General features: G+C 35.6%; 1 protein-coding gene across 1 annotated transcript; it reads left to right on the top strand.

The window, feature by feature from the left end:
* The first annotated feature begins 3,761 nt into the window (after positions 1-3,761).
* On the top strand, positions 3,762-20,534 carry LOC149806780 (pancreatic triacylglycerol lipase-like). The gene is made up of 11 exons (XM_089957481.1): positions 3,762-3,967; positions 6,509-6,780; positions 7,849-7,995; positions 10,328-10,436; positions 12,292-12,408; positions 13,749-13,868; positions 14,262-14,377; positions 15,646-15,778; positions 18,006-18,129; positions 18,695-18,895; positions 20,394-20,534. The coding sequence occupies exons 1-11, from the start codon at positions 3,859-3,861 to the stop codon at positions 20,461-20,463; spliced, it is 1,518 nt and encodes a 505-aa protein (XP_089813607.1). The 5' UTR covers positions 3,762-3,858; the 3' UTR covers positions 20,464-20,534.
* Positions 20,535-22,256: the final 1,722 nt, after the last annotated feature.

Genomic DNA, 22,256 nt, shown 5'->3' with positions numbered 1-22,256 from the left:
GTAACCTATAATTCCATTGCCGGTCCGTGTTTGCAAAAATCATCCTTTCCTTCAAATGCGCCAGTAATCTTTTCTCGCTGGTATATAGTCATACTTTCAATGTTAAACTTACAGAGTATATTTTTGAAGTCAATTGCCTTCACCATTTTCGGCCGATGTACAGAGCACCGCTTTTATTCTATCGTTTAGTCGGCATTACATACTAAGGGAGGCAACTCTTGAAATCCAGTGGATGTACGAAGCATTGAAATGTTTGATCGATCCGCCAAGGTGTTGATACGCTAACATATCGGCTTGGCTAGTGAAGATGTTTTCCGCTCTAGAGACGGTACTTTTGACAAAAGTTTAATCAAACATGGTAAATATTCGATATTTTTTTTTAAATCTTAGAGGCTTAACTTTTGAATACTAGCAACTGTATTTCAGATTAGGGTTTAAGTTTGTTTTTATTAAGTAGTCTCAAATCATGAAGTTTGTGATATTTACATATTTATTGAGATAATCTTGTATCTGATTGGGTGAGATTGATACCGCTTTGGAGATTGAATTTAGATTAAAAATTCGCTCAAACTGAACCCAGAAATGGTCAGAAGAAAATAGATTTTCATTTTCAAAATCGCAAACGTCTACCGATTGCATAGAATCCATGATGACCCAAAACTCTATCTTGACGGCTGTCTTATCTCTTGTTGAGCGGACCACATTTGGGACTTTTATTTTACCATAAAATAACTCTCCTTCTGCATATTAGGTACCGCTGGGACGACATTCCCAGAATTTTAATACGAGTCGTGGCAAACAATGACTTGTGAACAGGCGTAAAGTACTTCCGATTATACATGACTTCAGGGTAATTTTCCCCAATATGCACTGTGCATTTAACCCACAAACATCATGTTACTTAAAGGAGGCAGAATCGTGTCAGTGTCAATCGTTTTATTAAAGAGGTCCATAGGGCCTTAGTCCGGCTCTGCATGACTTTAGAAAGATCGACTATGGCTCATTTGGGTACAGATTAGCTTGTAAATCATGCGGATGCTTGATCCTATACACAGTCGGGTATTTGAACTTTCTCTTGTAGTATATAGTACCATTGTTCACATCGAAAGCAAATTATGTTCCCCTTTTGGCATACGAATCTGCCCATGTGTAGAAGGAGAAAAAAATCAGTCTTGCACGTTAAAAATTGTAATAACATCCGTATTGGAGCAAAAATTCTTCAACCAGTGCTCGTTTGTTTTCAAAGAATTCAGTGAAATAAGAGCAGCCTTATGTCAGTGTATACAGACGAGTTGAAAGCTGGAAATAAGATTGCAGCTGTAGTTGAAACACTCCATGGTACCTCATGAAGTAGCCAATTTTATTGGAGAAGTCAATCCATGTTTAAATCTTTTAATAACAAACAAACACATAATTTCATCATTTTTTTTTTGAATTCCCACTGCACAATGAAAGCATTGCAGATCATAAATTTGACAATACGTTGATGCCTCAAATCTTACAGAAACATTATTTGCTCATTTAGTCAAGAAAAGCGTTTTTTAGTGCTGTTGGCTGCATTTTAACATGGGTAATAAGGGTAATGAATGGAGGATAAAATGCAGAAGCACGCTTACAAATGGAAGATAGCATATTGTGATTTCAAATATTACATAAATCTGCATGTTGAACATACTTGGCAAAATATGTACAATAACAACTCCACAAACAAGCTGCGAAACAAAAAAAAAATTATCTTTGGAGACTCATCCCTACTAGAAAACAAATCGCTAGATAGGGTGGTATTATGCTGATCTCGATCTAGACCACGATGTATACCCTGCCAATGTATTAAATTGCACACTGAGAGCCTATATGAGAATGTACTACCTGATACAATTATGGACTTTTTGGGGAAATGCGTTTTATATAATAACCTTTGATCCTCTACTTATGCTTTTGTCTATCTTTTATTTTGTATGTACCATCTTTACTTCTTATCTTGTGTGCTACATGTTTACGTTTTCTTGGGAGGCTTTCTCTTCCTAAATTTGATTTTGCAGTTCGTTACCAAAATATTCATAGCCTTTGCCTTTTCTGGAGACTGCTTTTAATCCGATTTTGATAACGCTTGGTTAACAGATTTATATCCTCAAGAGCTTGGAAAAGTTTGATGGTGAGAAAAAGCTATACATAATATTAATAATGTCTATATTTGAAATAGTTGTATCAGACACTAGGGAAAATAGGTTTTTAAAATGAGATGATATAAAGATCAGGAGGTAGTTTACATAGGGTTTCGCTCTTACAATTCTTGCGAAGCTTGCTTAGTAAAATAGCTATTACGTTATGTAAACCAAGAGAGCGATATCAGACTCACTTGGACCTCTTGTTCTATATACGTGCAATTCATAAAATGTTGTGATCGTATCCGTGCGTTACTGAACAATTTACTTTCCGTGCAGTCACTTAAGTTCTATCCCACATACCGCCACCAAACTTAGGACGTCGGTCTCCTTGGAAGAGGCTAAGAACCTTATTGATTTTGGTGACGAAGGTCAGGTCGCTTTGGTAGAGCGAGTAGAATGGTTTCTGTGCAACAACTTGAATTAGACCTCACATGCCTCTGTTTTGATAGTATCTCGGCTTCACATAATAATTTAATCAAACGTTATGGGCGAGTTGCCATTTGGAAGAGAGCATTCAATTGATTTTGTGGGGTTGTAAGTTGTTGGTTACAGTGATCTTATATAGCAGAAACTGTTTTCTGTAATAACGCTTGGCCTATAAAGGATCAAGAATCCTGTTGATTTGCGTGTCGAGGTCGAAGGTTAAGGTCATCGTGGTCTTAGAAAGAAAGATTGTTCATGCAATAACTTGAGTTGTGCTGAACAATACCACAAAATCATATAGATATGTTCGCTTTGACACAAAGAAGCTTACTGATTACTTTAGCATGTAAAGGTCGAATATAACGGTCACTGCCATCTGATATGTTTGCACCACAAAGAGTTTTATTCACGACATTTAACAGGTATGTTCTTGATGAGACAAAGGAGGTTGACGATTTCAGGATTAAAGTGATCATGGTTTAATAACATTGATTCTTAATATGACAAGATGCTGGCCTATGTAGTCTGTGGTACCATAATTTTTTAACACTTGATTTTCTTATTGATTCCAGCCTCTTGTTTAATCATCATTTATTATTGTCTTGTCATATGCGATATGACATCGGCATGTATAGCTTTTTATATGAAAATACCACAAATAGGAATATCGTTTGCAGTACAGTTAAAATCTATGGATGTATAACTTGTTCCAATACTGAACCGTTTTCATCATATGGTTATATGAAACTAAATGGCCACCATTAGAATAGTTTTATTTTTATATAATTTCTTAAAGGATGTCACTATTGGGTACCACAATGGTCTGTTATTGTCATTACACATGACCAGTTTATTTACATATTTAATTATGTCTCCATACATTCCAAATATGTCTTTAATGTTCCCTCGAGCGAACCATTATAATTAATAGGCATTCTCAGTAAAAGTGAACTCACATGAAACGTGCACGGAGTGCAGATCCTTAACCTTTCCAAGTCAAAAGTAGGCATAAATAAGAACAGTTTCGTTATAAATAGAAATGATCGAGACCACAGTAAATAACTCCATATCGCTGTGGCATGTACTGGGATAGACTCTTGCATATATGTCTCCTTATCTATTACCATATACATAATCAGAAATGAAAGTAATAGAAGGCGATATATTTCAAGTTCCAGAAGGTCCCAAACTATGATTATCTCTAATCGGTCAGGACGCTTCGTCTTATCGTACGTCCCAACCTGTGTGCCAAGTGTTGTTTCGCCAAATGGTGGCTGTCATCAGCATGGATGGAAAGCTAATTATATTTTTGGCCATAGTAGGCCTGGTTTCTGGTAAGGCCGTTAGAAACGAAAGGGAAGCTTCTGTTCAAAAACGTAAGTAAGCACTCTTAAGACACGCTCGCACGTTTCTTTCTCTTATCTCTAATGAATGTTAAACTATCCCTAGATGTATCAGTGTTGATTTTTAAACAAATTCATTTGTGCTTGAAAAGTACCTATTACACGTCAGATCGAACAAGCTGAAGTTAAAAAAATTGAAAAAATTGAACAGTTGCTATAATGGTATGAAAATCTAATCAGGTTATGTATGTCTGCGTCCAAACATGCATGCCAGAATGTAATTTGCATACCTTGCTAATTTGTTTCTTTAAAAATAATCAAAACAGTTAAGAATGTTTAAAAACTATATAATAATGGAACATCTAATCATACCTATATTTGAACAAAAATATGCATATAAAATGTTTTCTTCTCAAAGTCATGTTGTCTTGTATTATACAACCATTATTTTGGACCAAAGAGTCCACAAAAGTTCACAAACTTGTAATCAGACTGAAATTTGCTGTAATAAACGCAGAAATCTAACAGGGTCATCTTGATGTAAACACAAAATGACCACCTAATATTTCCTACTAAAGCGGTCTTCACTTAATTTTTATATAAAGATTATTATCAAGAAAATCCAAAATTTTCAAAAATGCGCATTAAAAAAGAAAAGCATAAATGCTATAATGGTCTGAAATGTCAATTAGATCATCTACTCTTTACCATGATAAACTGTGTACAATGTCTTGGCTTTAAATAAAATAAATTGATTGCTGTTACTCTGAAATGGGTTCGGGACAGAAGAAAAACAATACGCTCCATATGGTATCGTATTCGGAAAGAAACACGCACACACACATACAGCAGAAACCCAACTTCATTTGTGCAAGAATGGCACATTCACAGTTGAGTGTTTGTTGTCAACACAAGTTACCCATCCTTCCTACATATTTTCACTTTCACAAAAGCCGTCTTCTTTTGGGATTTTCCTTTCTAAAAATCATATTTTATTCAAGGGGACGAGACGATTAAACAACCAACACCAAGCTTGTCGATTTTTATTATTAAAGTCATAGTCTAAGCGCCATTTCCGAGTTGAACAAAATGGATAAGATTTTGTTTCTTCTCAAAACTGAAGCTTTAAAAAATCGTCACACTGCTTCGTTTGTGTTTTGCTAGAATGCGTTCTTCAAAGAACATTTTGGCGAAATTATGGTTAAAATACGCTCATAATGTTTTGATATTCTATGAAACGATGTCTCGTTTTATCTCTGAAGCAAGTTTGAAGATTGTCTCAAATAGAACGAATTTCTCGACCACATTTTTATGATTCGAATATTCAGGTTCCAGGTGTAGACTTTTCAAGTCAGGGTGTTATTTTTTTAAATTCTTTTGCTCATTTCTCCCTGTGACTAATATCACAATATTCCCTGAATTATTATAAGCAAAACAATATAAATGACTGTAAAGTCTCTATCCGAATGGAACAGATCGGAAATTCAGCACAATCAGGGCCTGATAATCTCTGGCTCGTTGAGTTTCATGGATGCATCGTGTTTGCATGGGTGTTTGAAATACTTTGTTGCTACAGTTATACATATTCTGTACCACTGTAAACTACACGAGTTTTGACACAGCTTGTTACTTTCCTCAGCCCGACGTTATTACAATCTGAAACATACCTCAGAAACTGACAATAGTTTCTATTGAAATGGAGACGTCTTGGTCAGCGAATTGAGTTGGTTGACCAAAATGTAGCCGTTTGAGCTAAAACAATAAGGCGAAGATACATTCATACATATCTTGGCCAAAAAAAATTTTTTTTTCTTGTTTTTATAATAGTTTTATTTATGTTTTACACCGTCTCCCCTACCTCCGTTTATACTGTCCAACAATATTTTTTTTTAGAACTTACCTAAAACTTTGCGATTTCCATCATGTCATTTATTTTATGTTTGTCATGACATATTGTCGATTTCTTTAGTCATGATTTTTCGCAACACCATCTTCGCTAGCCAAGATTCCGATATGTTAACCCTATCTACACCTGGGCGGATAGAGCAGATATTTTAGTGCTTCGTCATTGCGACATCTATTGGATTTCACGAGTTGCCTCCTTTAGTATGTAATGCCAACTAATCAATAGAGTGTAACAGTGGTGCATTATATATCGGCCGAAAATAGTGGAGGCAGTTGACTTCAAAAGGATACTTTGTAAGTTTAACATCGAACGAATGACTACGTACCAGACATAAGTCATCACAGGTGTATTTGAGTGGCAGGTATTTGTACAAACACGGACCGGCATTAAAAAAGTGCTTATTTATGAGTCCATTCAAGTAATGTGCTCCCCCTGTCTCGATCATGCAGGAACAGTGTTAAAAAATAAACAAATTAATTTGATTGGATGTGTTGACTTTCCGCCGCATCCAGTGAAATTCACAGACCTGAAGCACATATATATCTGCACGATCCGCCAAGCTGTAGATAAGGTTAACATAGCGGAACAATGGCCAGTGAAGATGCCGCATCCCCGACTAAGTATTATCTCTTAAAATAAACTTACTTGATCTCTTTTCATAACACTAGGATCCAGTGTCTGCTACGGAGACCTGGGCTGTTTCGGCACGAATGCTCCATTCTTCAGTTTACAGCGACCGATAAACTTCCTCCCGGCCTCCCCGAACATAATCGACACCAAGTTTCGGTTGTTTACGCGGCATAACTTGGGTGACACGAACTTTCAGATGTTGAGAGCCAATGATTACAATAGCATCAGGAACTCCCACTTTAATTCCAGCAATCCAACAAAAATGGTGGTCCACGGGTTTATCGAAAACGGACTCGTAGACTGGATGAAGGTTGGTTTCAACAATATTTAAAATCTTTTAAAATTTGTTTAAATAGACATTACGGAGAAAAGAACCTTAACTTACAAAGTTTACACTATCCCCTCACATATGCAACAGAAAGTTACTGATGGATGAGAAATTTTTCTCAGAACTTCTTTCAAGACCAACGTTGTGTTTACATTTATAGCAGTTAAATCTCACAACGAAACAACACTCTTGTCAAATTCGACGTTTACCGACGAGATTTAAAGCCCAGACAAAGACTGGTGCCGTGATCGTGTAAACCTGGATATAATCCGTTAAATCGTTTCTACTGATTGGCATAATTATACAATAGCCTGCTTTTAACTTTTGGATGCTTGGTTTAAGTTCTGTCTTTAAATTGAAATACAGTTCTATTGGAAGCAAAAATTGTCGATTTGCAGGAGTTTTTTCAACAGCTCTTATTATAAATGATATCCAGTTTGACATGATCACCTGACCATTTATAGCCTGTGTTCAAAACTTTTGCGGGATCTGTAGATTTTCGGGAGTAGTGCTGTTTCAGTTAGGGATTTATCTGCTCAATTAAGTAAGAAAAACTAAATTCAGAGAAAGTTGTGAGAAAAATACGTATTACCTAACAACAAATTTTAGCTTTCTGATGTAGACGTTCATGCCAAAATTTGGCAATAGGTTTACCGGGTCAAACGCACACACTTCTTTCGAACTCTTTCAAAAGAACCTGCTAAATTCCGGATCAAGTAGTCAGAAATGGGCTTGGCAACCTAATACAACCCACGCGCATTCTCTCGTTACATTTTGCATCGAAGTTTGGCTTTTGGGAATATGAGTTGGCAAATTAATTAAAAAGTTTCTCTGTTAAGTTTCTGTTGCAAATGTAATCTTCTTTCGTAAGTTTCTTTTCTTTTTATTTTTTAAGAATTGAGTTTATTTTAGTTCAGGATTCTTATATGCATAAAATTTCACAAAAACTAATTGCAGAAAATATTATTATTATTATTATTATTATTATTATTATTATTATTATTATTAAAAATAAAGCAGGATGTGTAGATTGGTTTATTTTTTTTGCAGACGATGAAGAACGAGCTATTAAAGGCGGGAGACTTTAACGTGATTTTGATCGACTGGGGAAAGGGATCGGGACTACCTTATACCCAGGCCACGGCTAACACTAGAGTAGTTGGGGCGGAAACAGCGAAACTTATAACTACATTAAAAGTGAGTCAGTTTAAATGTTTGTTTTTCAAATCTGGTCATTATTTGCACCAACGGATCTAACATCAGCACCGTGTAAACTTCAACAATTTCACACCAGAGTCGGATGTCAATATTGGAACAACGTAATGAAATGCTCGCATCAACTTTGAAAGCTTTAAACTGATATCAGCAGGATTTCTGTGTGCCATGAGCTTCACACACACACACACACACACACACACACACACGATATTGCTACAGACGGAATCAACGCTTTAAAATTACAATATACTTTTGACCTTGGTAATGGTTCTGCCCATCAAAATATTTAAAAGATGGCACTCCTAGTTGTATAAGCATTAATCTGTGGTCCTTTTTCTGAGCTTAATCTGTTCTTCATCTGTGTATAAATATTGTTCTGTGCTGAGAACCCCTTTTCACGGAAGGGTCATGTCATGTACATAGCTAGCTTAGCCAGCTTGAAGAAGTTTGGAAACTATTATATATGGTTTTATGTACAATGTTCCACGGCTATATTTATCATCTTTTGGAAACTTCTGCTCCAAAATAAGATTTTCACTAACACGTGCTCTGCCAAAGTTTCACTTTCTTGAATCAATGCTTTACTGACTACTCTGCCAGATTTCTTATCTGTTTCATAATGCTATATTGGGTTTTAAGTCCATCATTGTCGTAATCTGTTTCATCAGACTGAGGTAGTTTCATCAAATAATTATCTCTACTAGTTATTTCCATTTTCATTTTCAGATTCTCGTTTATTCGTTTTATCTTAATCATGATAGGGCTATATACCTTCTTTAGCACAAGATGCCGCAGAGCTAAATTCTTTGAGCAAAGAAGTCACAATTGGACTCTTCTTTTAAATTGTCTGTATTTTAATTAGGTGTGGTATTCTGCCTCTTCTACGTTTAATTTCGAAATAACGCTGAAAGAGGGGTTTACCGTCATGCGGTCTATTTTTGTCTATTCAGCATGTACATCTGACTCGTATTTAACAGCATTTTCGGGCCCACATTCACTCGATGGTATATCCATTAACATTTTCCCAGGAGCAATAATTTCCTATACTTCATAAATTTAAAAATCATTGTCACCATAATTATCGTCAGCCGGTATCTGCCGAAGAAAACCGTCATCTGAAGATGAACCAGCCATTTTTAAAACTTTCCTTATGCAAGGTTCAATTTGGGACATAATGCATTCTCCAGTGCCCAGTGTGCCAATCAAATTTAGTTTAAAAACCATTCATGTCAAAAGTTGAAGCACACAGATGTGTAAACAGTTGCCTACCTGGAAAACGACAAATTTCGCGATAAGCGTTACGATATCTCTACTGGCGTGACTTATGTTTGAATACAATTGTTTGAATTAGCCATTTTATCTCACGCTACGTTCATAATTATGCTTTAAGACGATAAATGGATAGGTGAGTGTTAATTAGAAACCGAAATTAAATGACACTCGAAGTTTGGGTACAGTATCTGTAATCGAATATAACCAGTGGCGTCACTATTGTTGGTGTCGCCCAGTGCGGTAACTCATGGTGTCACCCCATCGACCTCCTTCCTGCACAAAAATTCAAAAATTTTATAGAAAGTCATTTTGGTGTCACCCCCTCGGATGGTGTCACCTGGTGCGGTCCGAACCCCCCGCACCCCATAGTGACGCCACTGAATATAACTGCAACGTTGCAAAGGCAACATTGTTCACGTTTGAATGCAGAAAAATGCAAATCAAAGAACCAAAATCCTTACAGGGAAACTGACAATCATTAAAATAATTTTGTTTGAAGATGTTACGCTTTAAATCGGTCGATTACGACTGCTCGATATTGTTTCTACAGTATACCCCAACCTCAACAACGTTCACTCAAGCCCAAAACTCCCACCTCAACAATATTCACTCAGACTCCAAAAGGAAAATAACAATATCATTTTCATTTGAAAACAGTCATTAATTTGACCCCCCCCCCAAAAAAAAACAACAACCCAAATTAAAGTATTATTTGAACAGTTTTTGTTGTGTGTGGAAAAGTGATTAAATTATTGCAAAATTATGAACTTTTTATCACTGTAGTAATGCGTCGTTAATCGCATTGGCACAGCATGTAAGAAAACAAAGCATTTGCTTTATATATATATATATATATATATATATATATATATATATATATATATATATATATATATATATAACGAAAAAAAATTACGTTTCATTGAGTAAATATTAGGAAATATTTCATAGCTTCCACGCTCATGATAATAAAATGCTTCTATACAAATCGCTCTACGTTAACTTACGGAACAATTATAAGATTTTGTATGCTTTGTAGGAGCAAGTTGGTGCTAATCCCGTGGACTTCCATATTATTGGACACAGTCTTGGCGCCCATATCAGTGGATACGCTGGAGAGAGGCTACTTAACCTTGGTCGCATCACAGGTTTTTAACAAATTAGGAGTATTTTAATGAACGTATTTAGCTTTAAGATCAAGTGAGCTTATGGTACGGTCCTTCATCCGTCGTGCGCCGTCGTACGTCGTCCGTTTGCAATGCTGTTTACAACTTCTTATCAAATACCGCCAAGTAGAATTTGATAAAATTAGACAGAAATCATTCTGGCTCGAAGATCTTTTACATTTAATAAAATGGAATCAATCAACTATCAAATGTAGGCACCATTATTAAAAACAGAAAATGCTTTAAATGAATTCTTCCAAGAAACCACTAACCTAGATTGACCAAAATTTAAAAAAATATCCATTTCAATTTTATTTCTATGCTGTCTAACTGCAAATCTCTCAACAAATATGGCCGCCATTACTACAAAAAATAGAATATCAAAAAACGATTTTCCCCCTCAAACTCTGCTGAATAGAATTTGACCACATTTGACACAATGTATGTTGGCATAAAGGCCTTTCAAATATTTACAACCAATGCCCTAGTTTTCTGCCCTTATTAAAAATAGAGTCAATTTTAAAGATCTTCTCAGAAATTGTTCAAGAATCATTGGCAAATGGAAGAAAAGCTTTCTTGTTAAAATGAATTTCCAATGTATACAAATATTTACAAAATTCGCCATCAGGTGTGGCAGCCATTAAGGAATGAAAACTTCTTTAAACGATTTAAGTTTAAATAAAAAACAAACAACTACTGAACATAGTTTGACTAAAGTTTAGAGACAACATTCTGCCACGAAGGACTTGTAGGCATATATCGGTGCATATGATGCAAAGCTGCTTTTAAATATGGTCTGGCTACTAAAAAGTAAACCTTTAACAACTTCATCTAAAACACCACTTAACAGATTTTGATTTAATTGGACAGGAAGTGACAGTGTCTGAATGTGGTTCTGCCATTAAACATGGCTGCCGTTAGAACTATTTAGACTCACAGGTTGTGTCCCCTTGCAGAACGAAAGTTTAAAACAGATACAAAATATTTTCAGAAGAGAAGATGCATACACTTAAATAGAAAAAGTTATAACATGTAAGAAAATAATACTTGTTAGAAATTACAATGAAAGATGTGTCATTTAAACTGAAGAAATGTATAAATTGAATTTAATAAGTAAAACTCTGTATTGATAATAATTTGATAATATAATTATGTTTATAAGATTTTTTTGGTAAAACACAAATATATCACGTGGCTGCGGTGCTGTGTCCTTAGGCAAGAATCTCGTTCCATAACAAAAACTAACTACAGCGACTGGGCAGATCACTTTATTTTGAACTATTCCTAACGAGACCAGAAATTGTATTGTGTATATATTAATAAATCTGCAACAGTTGATGTTTATACTTTATCGGATATATAAGGCATTTCATATATTCACTATCCGTAACTTGCATATTGGTCTTTCTATATGTTTATAGCATTAAAAGATATTTCAAACACTTCATTTTCATTGCTATGAGCGAAGAAACCCGTGACCGTTTCTAGCAGCACAGCTTTCCGCTGGTCAAAAGAATGAAGTGTTTTGAAAGGCCCTTATGCTTAATTGCACACTTCAATACTAGCCAATGAGATCAAGCTTTAAAATCACTTTACCAAATCTTTCCATTCCAAAACTGACAGTAAAACAGACTCTTTCACCAAAACTCTAACAGGTAACAAATATATTCTCCGGATACACGTGCTGTACAATAAATATGGTTCTATTTTTCCGGTTTATAGGCTAATTCCTTGTTTGGATTATTGGCGTCCAGAAAATTAAAGTTTCTTTTCTATATTTTGTGATGATAATCATTTGACTTTATCAGAATAAACATTAACTAACTCTTCGTGTCAGGAATGGACCCGGCAGAGCCATACTTCCAATATACTGACAAGGTTGTGCGTCTTGATCCCACAGATGCTGAGTTTGTAGACGTCGTCCATACAGACGGAGAAGGTCTCATTAAGCTAGGTATGACACTTACGAGTTGTTTTTATCAAAGTATGAAACACCGCTATCTTTCCTACATATTATTAGGTTTTTTTTATCTTCTTCTGTTTGAATATGAGAGAAACAACTCCTGTCAACCCCGGTGTCGTTTAAAAGGTTCTTTCGTTTGATATATCGAAGAGTGAGGAAGAATCCAAACGATTTAGAATCATCTTACAGTTTTACTTACTGAGACTGATACATATCTGCTAGAAGTTTTCTCGGCACATATTTAAAAAATAATATTTATGGTAAATTGAATGCTACGTGATCAATAAATTTAATGAAGAAGTAATTGACGCAAATCGCATACATTTTGACAACAAGTGGCACGTTGAGTTATGTTTAAAATAATCTGGAGATAAATGAGAAAAAAAAGGATCACTACTAGTATTATGGCCAGTCTTTTTATCTTTCTTTTCTCTTATAATTTTAATCAATTGTAATGAAACCTCCTTGGTTTTTGTTATCCACGCAAATGGAAGAAATCTAGAAAACACAACAGCAAATGCAGCATTGCCATACTGCAGAGCCTTTTGCTTATAAACTATCATAGATATGAAACAGTTTACAATAACGTGTGTATTTTATATGTCAACCTGAATTATGAAAATATTTTTATACTTTTTAATGCTAAATCAGTAAAGCGACCTTTTTGTTTGTATACGTTTTGATAACTACTGTATATATTCACTTATAAATCCAGTCCCACTACCAAAACCATAGACTTTGATCTACCGGCGCATAATGCTCAGGCAGATCAGGATCTATGTTGTTTATTCTACTTACCACTTCAAATGAACTGCTTAGACCCAGATCCGTCTACGCATATATATATATATATATATATATATATATATATATATATATATATATATATATATATATATATATATATATATAAATAACAGAGGAGTTTGAATGTACATATATAGATTGGCTGTTGCTTTTGAACTGCTACTAACACTACTAGTAGTAGTAGTAGTAGCAGTAGTATTACTGTGGGACAAACAGTCAGCTTCATAGTGCGTTTATGACTAAAGTCAGTACGGTAAAGTACACAAATCGTCACAGAGACCGGGTAGGTCACTCAGTATGCACTATGCCACTTTTAGCAAGTTTCACGATCAGACCATAGTTAGCGAGCGCATTTTGTAGGTGTACTTTATTATGCAGCTAAACAAATGACCCTGTTTTACCACGGCGCATTAGAGAGCAATACTATAGTCAAACTTAATATTGATATCTATCTGTCGAGCAAATTTAATTACGATGCAATTGATGTTGAATCATGGATGGTGACTGTAAATTATATTTAACAGGTTACGGCATGATTCAGCCAGTTGGACATGTGGATTATTACCCCAATAGTGGTATGAATCAGCCGGGCTGCGACAAGGACCCTATTACTACTCTACGCATTGAAGGGGATGTCTACAATGGTAAACCTTCTCCTATGTCTGTTTGTTTGTTCATTTGTCCGTCTGTCTATCAATTTGTAGTTTCTTCGTCTAAATATATACATGTTGGGATTGAGTTGTACGTGGCTTCAATTGCTGCATTCGTTTAGCGAAACAAAAGCCTCTGTTAAATATTTTTAATTGTAGAGTTTAGATTTGAATTAGAATTTAGATTTGAATTAGAATTTAGATTTGAATTAGAATTTGAATTAGAATTTAGATTCATATTTAGATTCATATTTAATTTTATACATATGTTACCACTGTTTGCCTTCCTTGGTTATTGTTGGTTTTGATATTTTCTATTAAATGAATTGATTTACAATTCAATGTCGTAAAGTTCTTTTAATCTGTAATATTTCAATAAATTTAAAGGTGTGAAGCAGTTCGTGGCCTGCAATCACCTTCGTTCTTATGACTATTTCACCGAGTCCATCAACAGCGCATGCCCATTCGAAGGATACAGATGTAATAGCTATGAAGATTTCAAGGTAAACCATTTTATTGGTGCTTCGTGAAGAAGTTTATGAAATGACAAGAAGTAAGTCATATAAGTGATAACGTACGCACGCATCCACGCACGCACGGATGCATGCAGGTATACATGTATGTATGTACCGCTCCGGTGGCTTAAGTGGTTAGAGCGTCTGCCTGGATACGGGAGGTCACGGGTTCAAACCCAGCCGAGTCATAACGAAGATTTTTAAAACAAAATGGCATTAGCAGCTGTCTCGCTTGGCGCTCAGAATTAAGAGTTTAGTTTTAGGACTGGTTGGTCTGCTGTCAAGATAATGGGACTGAATGGGACATGATGCTACATGTCTGCGGCATGATGCCCCAGTACTAGATATCAGTATAAACTGTCACCATGCAGACATCGTAGCGATATGACTGAAAAACTGTTAAAGCTGAGTTAAAAATCCAAATCACACACACATATATGTATGTATGTATGTATGTATGTATGTATGTATGTATGTATGTATGTTTAGCATAGTCTTGGCTATCTAGTGCAAATCAGGTTGTTATATTCCCCAAAAGACACATAAAACAAAGAAAAAGTCAGAGAGGATTAATATTCTTGCAAGTTTAATTATTTTATATCAATTTAAAAAAAAAAAACACTCCAAGAACTTCACAGCTGGAGCATAGACATGGGACGCATTACAGGGTCAGAAGGTTGCCTTCATTAGACCCGACATGCAGGAGGGCGCATTGAGCCTATTTGAAAACTGTCACATCACCGGCGACAACGACGTGAAGAAAACTACATTAATAACAATACAGATGTTGTTGAAAGCCCCCTACCCCCCAAAAAAACCATATGAAAGTCATAGAAAAGCACCCAGAACATAGATAAAAGTCCCAAAAGGCTTCCAAAACATAGATGAAATTCCCAAAAAGGCATCTAAAGATAAATGAAAGTCCACAAAAGGCACCCAGAACATAGACGAAAGTCATGGAAAAGCACCCAGAACATAGATGAAGGTCCCGAGAAGCCACCCAGGAAAGTATGAGTCATAGATGAAGTATAAGAGAGGCGAGAATAACGATGCCATTTTTTAAAAATTTTCCTACACCTCTCATTAATACTGGCACTACCACCACTGGTACTAATATTAATACTACAACTACAATAACCACCATAATCGCTAACCCAACGTTATTTTTAATAATGCTAACTATCAAATAAACTACGTTTATCACAACTAGTTTTCTTCCCCACGATTATTTTGTGCTTTAAACATTTTTATCCCAGCGAGGAGTCTGCATGCCATGTTTAGATGGGGGATGTGGCTACATGGGTTTCCATGCTGACCGAGTTAAGCCACCTACAGGAACTACCAACGTTAAATACTTCCTGGACACAGGCGATTCCAAACCTTTCTGCCGTAAGAATGACAATAAAGAATTTCTTTCATGCTTTTGGACAGAATGATACACGTGGTCATGTGGTGGATAAAATCTGGTAAACGCTTTCATTCCGTTGTAAATGAATAGCAAGTATGCCCACATTTCATACAGATATTCCCTTGGTTACAACGTATCGTTAGGAATCTACCCAATAAATTCTTTGTAAGTAAATGTATTTTTGGAATGAAATCAAATTATATAATAGAAATCGCTATCGTTCAGATCATTTCACCAGTTTAAGAACTCTCTCTCACTCTCTCTCTCTCTCTCCTTTTGGCACACACAAGCACACATTTTTCGTAATGGAGTACAAGTTTAAGAAATTTTTGATAATTGTAATGAAGAAAATAATTTTTTTCTGAATGTACTTAATTTTGAATGAAATCAAATTACATGTCACGAGTGATGATGGCGTAAAACATTTTCATACGCTTAAGTTCTGTCTGTCTATCTGTCTGTCTGTCTGTCTGTCTGTCTGTCTCTCTCTCTCTGGCTTTCCAACAATAGAAACACGCAATAGATCAATATAAGAACCATTTGCAGTAATTGGTCGTCGGTTACATTTATTAATGTAATTCTGCACAAGTGAGTGAGTACATGTATTTGAAAACAAAAGACTGTGTGTGTGTGTGTGTGTACCAAATATGCAGTTGAGAGATTGACTGCTTGATACTCTTGTATTCCCCATCTCCCCATTTTAAAAAGATTTTGAGACAATTTAAGTTATTGCAATGCACTACAGTCATATGGGCATAAAAAAGGCAATTCAGTACTTATTAAGCCGTGGTTCGAGTTCCAGTCAATCAGAAGTATCATGTAAACCACCAAGTAGCATAATTAGTACATCGTTATCTAACTTATCACAGTAAATCTCTCCAGACATGCATGAAATAGATTATCCATCAAATGTTTTCTGTCATCCAAGGTTAAGGGAAAATTCATTGATATGTATACAATATGCTCATCACTTGTTTTCCCACATAGGGGACACAGTCCAGATCTAGCTTTCATTCCTCTAATACGAATTAGGCCTAATGTCGCATAACCCATTTTTCCGATTGAGTTAGTATTATCGAGTTTCCAAATATGGTGCATTTTTAATGTAGGAATAATGTTTAAAATCACTGATTTCCTCTGATGTATTTCTGATACTCATTTCATGTTTTCTGTTCTCGAATATCCCAGTTAAGTTTCCCATCACCTTCCAGTGAAAATAAAGTCGCCGAGACAGTCTTCTAAATCATAATATCTGTGTACAGCATATATATCATATACAAAATAAATATGGCTATCTTTGGGGTAAAAAATCAATCGAATTGTCAACAGTCCAGAGGAAAATCTTTCTAGCCCTTAAGTTTGCCGATATTGTACAAATGCGTCTTAGAAATATAAGTGTTTGCTTATCTATGAGAGCTTCATTATAATCATTCCCAAATATGCTGTAGTAGATCCAATAGGCGATCTTAGAGGGAAACCTTGTATTCTCCTGGCGAAAGTTCGTTGTATTTTTTCCAATGTTTCGGCCCTAATATGTCATATTGAACCAGAGTTCTGAACCGTGCAAAGCAGTCGGAAATATTACTCTTTCCCAGACTTTGACAAAAAGAACAGGACTCATTACATTTGTATTTGATCCAATTGAGCATAGTGAGTTTATAACACGTTTAGCTTTATCACAATAATAGGCTACACGATCATTAATTTGACTGGGAAAATGTAAAATTGTGCATATGGCACCCATTGTCTTGTAGGAAAATCCTGTAGTTCCAAAGCAATTCCATTTGATGAGTACGCTTTGTTGTTTTTCTGTTGAATATCATCGAAGTACTTTTACTAGATGGTTGTATTTCAATTTCCACTTCTGTGCATACCGATAAGCTGTATTCACGAGTAATCCTTGCACTGTACAACTTAGAAATGTAGTATCGTCGCAATGGAATACGAACTTGACAGTCCCTTTACACGATGATCTTCAGTTTCATCCAATTAAGCAATCAATATCTCTAAGCTATGCATGGAATTTATTTAACAGACTACACGAAATTTACCTTTGGTGGAAGTTTAAAACATTACATAGTCCATGTTAATGTTATGGAAAGCTGGAAAAGATAAAACAAATTAGGAATGTCTCAGTGAATGCTGAACTTGGGAATTAAAATTAGGATGCTTGGTTAAGTTTATCCATTGTTTATTTTCCTTCTTCAGGATACCACTACCAGATTAAACTGTCGTTCGGCAGTGTGTCGGGGTCAAGGTCTGAGAGAGGAAAACTAATCGTCAACCTAATGGGGTCAAACGGACAGCTAGGAGAAAAAGTTCTTACTAATGAGTGTGTAAACCTCACGTTCTCTTTTTTTTGGGGGGGGGGGCCTGTCCTTCCTTCGTTTCCTCTTTTATCTCAGTATGCTATCTTTCTGTCTCTATTGTGATATTAGGAATAATTGTCAATGTACATGAAGCAGCTTTCAGAGTTTAAACTGTTGACAAAAGTTGTTAAATTCAGCCTTTAAAACATTGAACAACTGCAATGGGAAAAACAAACAAACAAACAAACAAACATTCATTGTGGTCATTGAATTAGATACACAATAGTAAAAAGCGCAGAAACTGACAAATACAAATCTGGGGAAATGTTACGGACCGTTATTGAGTAGGTGACAACAAAATAGGGACAACTTTAGCATACCCCTCGAACCGAAAAGAAAGATCTAACCGAAGACCATTCCTGCATCCAGAGGAGACGAGATGATTTCGTAGCAACGATGTGGGGGATTCGTAACGGAAAGGTGCTATCAACTTGTATTATTTCTTGCTGCAATATATGGTAATATTAAAATGTTTTTCTAAGGAAAATAATGCAGGGTATCGTAAGTGAATTCCATGTTCTTCTTCAGTTACATGGACATAGACCCGGGAAAGACGTATGGGTTTGTCCTGACCTCTACCCATGATCTTGGCACCGTGAACAGAGCTACATTGAGCTGGCACCACAGTTCCAGTGTCTTAGACGTCATGAGTTGGAATATTCTGAACATACGTCATCCCAGCGTCTACATCCAAAAATTGGAAATAGTCAGCGGAGAGACCAAGAGACTGTAAGGACAAATTCTTGCCATTCATAGAAATTTGATACGTACTTTGTGCATTTCTTGTAGTAAAACATTATCGGCTGGTTACCTGTTATTAGCAACTGTAAAAATATCCAGAAATGTAGTAAATGACAAACCCACAAGAGAACTTGATGTAAGAAGTTGTTGCAACTAGTATAACCATCTACGAGTGTCATCCTCGACAACGAGTGATTCAAATAGTGTGGACTAACTACTAAACTATTCTTGTTGTTGTCGTTTAACTTCTATGGTCTGTGGGAGTTTCCTTTTTATGACATCCTCAAATTCGGACACATCGTTGTTTTTAAAGACATTTTTCGCTCTCTAGAAAAAGAAGAAAAAGAACACCACCTCAAAACAAAAACAGCCAATGGGAGTCAAAGGGAAAGAACCTTTATATGCCTGACTCAGTGTTCGTGCAGCACTAGGGAATTGTCTGTCAATTATTTCTCAAAGACTTCCAAATGTTTACGAGGAGTTTTTTTTCTTCTTATGGAAATTAAACTTTCTCCATACGTGACTTTGTTATCACAAGACAAAATTTATATAATGTAATAAAAAAGTGAATCCGTGATAACCGCTTTTCAATTCAAATACTGACAGGGTTTAATGATTGTTTCATTTCGTTTTTTGTTTTCGTTTGTCTCTGGCAACATCAATCGAATAAATATAAGGTTCAAAATAAATTGTTACTCATCTGAAAGAAAAATTGTAGAGGTTACAGCATCTTGAATACTTTTGAAGGTCAAATTTAGATGCCTCTGAAGTTTCAATTTATTTGTCAAGGTTCCACTTTTGAATGTGGCTAAAAGTATTAAAATTGTAGGATATATATATATATATATATATATATATATATATATATATATATATATATATATATATATATATAGCTTGTTTATTTTTATAAAATGTGAATGAATTTATATATGTTTTGGGAGTTACTTGGCCGATACACGCAAAAGCGAAATAGCATTGTCTCTACTGAAAGCAACAAATAACTGAAGGAAACCACATATATATTTTTAAAACAGCTCTCGACTTTTCTATTTCTACACTAAACATTTTCTATTCGAGAACTTCATTCATTAATTGAATATCTTTCGAACAGTGAAATCAAACTTTACGGCTACTGGCATAAAGAACATTAAGGCACGCGAGAACACATTTATTTCCCGAAAAAAACGTTGTTTTTATCGGCTAAATATTACTGAAGTAACTTCCCTTTTGTCGTAAAAAGGTGATAACTTCCCCTATTTCGAGAACGCAACCAAACTGCGAGACCTTCTCCAACTTATTAATTTAGATACGCACACAGGCAGGTGATTGTTTATCCAACGCAAGTATTTTTTTCTGAACTATCTGCATTCCTTCATGCCGTGCCATTAAATGAGCCGCAGAACATGTACTATAATTTGATAGAACTTGTGTAATAGATTTCAAGGTTAATCTCGTTCTTAAAATTTCTTCTCCATCATTCCAGATTCAATTTTTGTGGCCAAAATGCAAAAATTGAGACAGACCAAACCAAGCTTCTTACAACAACGTGCTAATAAGGAAATCGCTTGACTCGCGTCCTCAACCTTGAATATTTTGAATCGTTGAATAAATTGTCGTTATTCATCTTTGTCGTTGCTAGCTCGTGCACTTTTATTGGATTGTTGTTGTTATTGCTGTTGTTTTTGTTTTTGTTTGTCCTAACATTCCATTTGGTTTTTAGTCGCTATGGAGTCTGCTGGCGATCCGTAATCCTTGTGAAACCCCTTCATTATTACCCGAATATTTTTCCCTATACTTCATTCTACTTTCCTATTTCCATATAATTATGTGGGCAAATCACATGCCATTTTTTCTTGCACTTCTTTATTCAGAAAAAAATATAACATAATGATTCTTTATGCTGTAGGTACTAATCCAAAAGGGAAAAGTACTATTAGGAACGTATTAGGAATTTCGAAATTATTATTTCATTACATGACATTATTAGTATTGAATACGTGTTTTTATTTTCCGATTCATTAAAATATGGTATTCAATTAGAAATATTACACAAAATTAGTATCTATTGTAAATCATTTTGCTATAAAATCGTTAATGTTTACCTAAAGTTTCAGATTAAATGCACTATCAGATTGCCATAATTTAAAGACATAGCTTGGGGGACAGTTTCACTGCCATACACCCAATTTTCATCAGAATATATTGGTATACTGCACATTGACAGTATTAGCTACTAATCAGCCCTGTTGGTCTAAAGTAAAGCACAGTCACTGAAACGATAATCTTATACACGCACGCATAAACAGCTGGATAGTATTGAGGTTGGTGGCGTTTCAATAAAGAAAACCTGAAGTTAACCACGAATTTAGATTTTCACTTGGTTTGCGTACGATGACATCGGTTCGTGTCAGTACGGGTCAGGGTCATTTGATTTAAAATTATATTACTTTTACATTATTCATGTCTGCGGTCGGTCAGGGGGATCAGCCATTATTCTCACTGGCATTTTGTTGTTGCTTTTGTCTGCATTATTAATTTTGTTTCTGGCAGAGGCCGAAATAGCATAAACTATTACCTAGAAACCAAAAATGCTACATGACATACAATGGTCTTTGCCTATGCATTGTCAGTGGCAGACTCAACAGGAAGCTGCCTTCCCTCTTTCAATGCGACTCCAAAAATGATCACGTTTGGTGCAGAAAACGAGGCCAATGTGGATTTATCACGTGAAGCCCAAAATGACAGTGACGTTGACATCTAGACCCGAGAATCTATCGGGAAACGACTCTGCCCAAGTACCTATGAGGTGTGCTAAAAACTGAATCCAGGAAACGTGATTGTCAAGCTGAAAGAAAATACCCGAGACTAGTGAGCGATTTGCTCTCTCTCTCTCTCTCTCTCTCTCTCTCTCTCTCACACACACACACACACAGAGTTTGATCACGTCACAAATTCAGAACGGACTCTAAACGTTTCAGGCTAAACAAACTCATCCTCAGGGAAGAAATAACTTACATATACAAAACAAACACTTAACACAAAATCTACGAAAGATTCTGCACTCGTACATGCGAGAAAATTCAGGTATCAAAGAGATTTTGCGATGCGTGCTTCTTAAAATGACGACTTTAACATGTACAGGGTTTCAAGGCTGTCGATTAATAACGGAGACAACTTGTGTTCATTAGATATCCGTTATATACGACATCAGTGCCCACGTCAAAAAGGGCAATACTCATGCAAATCGCAGGAGCACGTTGAACTGTGCATCTAATGATGATAATCGAGAATTTTTTACAAGTATGAATGCGATCGGCGAAACTTGTTACATTCAAAAGATTTTGTC

Source organism: Sinohyriopsis cumingii, chromosome 1, assembly GCF_028554795.1.
Source record: "Sinohyriopsis cumingii isolate HCF-2022 chromosome 1, ASM2855479v2, whole genome shotgun sequence".
In the NCBI taxonomy this organism is placed as follows: Eukaryota; Metazoa; Mollusca; class Bivalvia; order Unionida; family Unionidae; genus Sinohyriopsis; species Sinohyriopsis cumingii.
Note: the sequence above shows the minus strand (reverse complement) of the source record. Positions and strands in the feature narration are given on the sequence as shown.

Excerpts from the sequence above, each read along its gene's own strand:
- LOC149806780 (XM_089957481.1), top strand. The coding sequence starts at position 3,859 with ATGGTGGCTGTCATCAGCATGGATGGAAAGCTAATTATATTTTTGGCC. Across the intron at positions 3,968-6,508 it reads GGAAGCTTCTGTTCAAAAAC|GATCCAGTGTCTGCTACGGA; the intron begins GTAAGTAAGCAC and ends TCATAACACTAG. Across the intron at positions 10,437-12,291 it reads TAACCTTGGTCGCATCACAG|GAATGGACCCGGCAGAGCCA; the intron begins GTTTTTAACAAA and ends TCTTCGTGTCAG.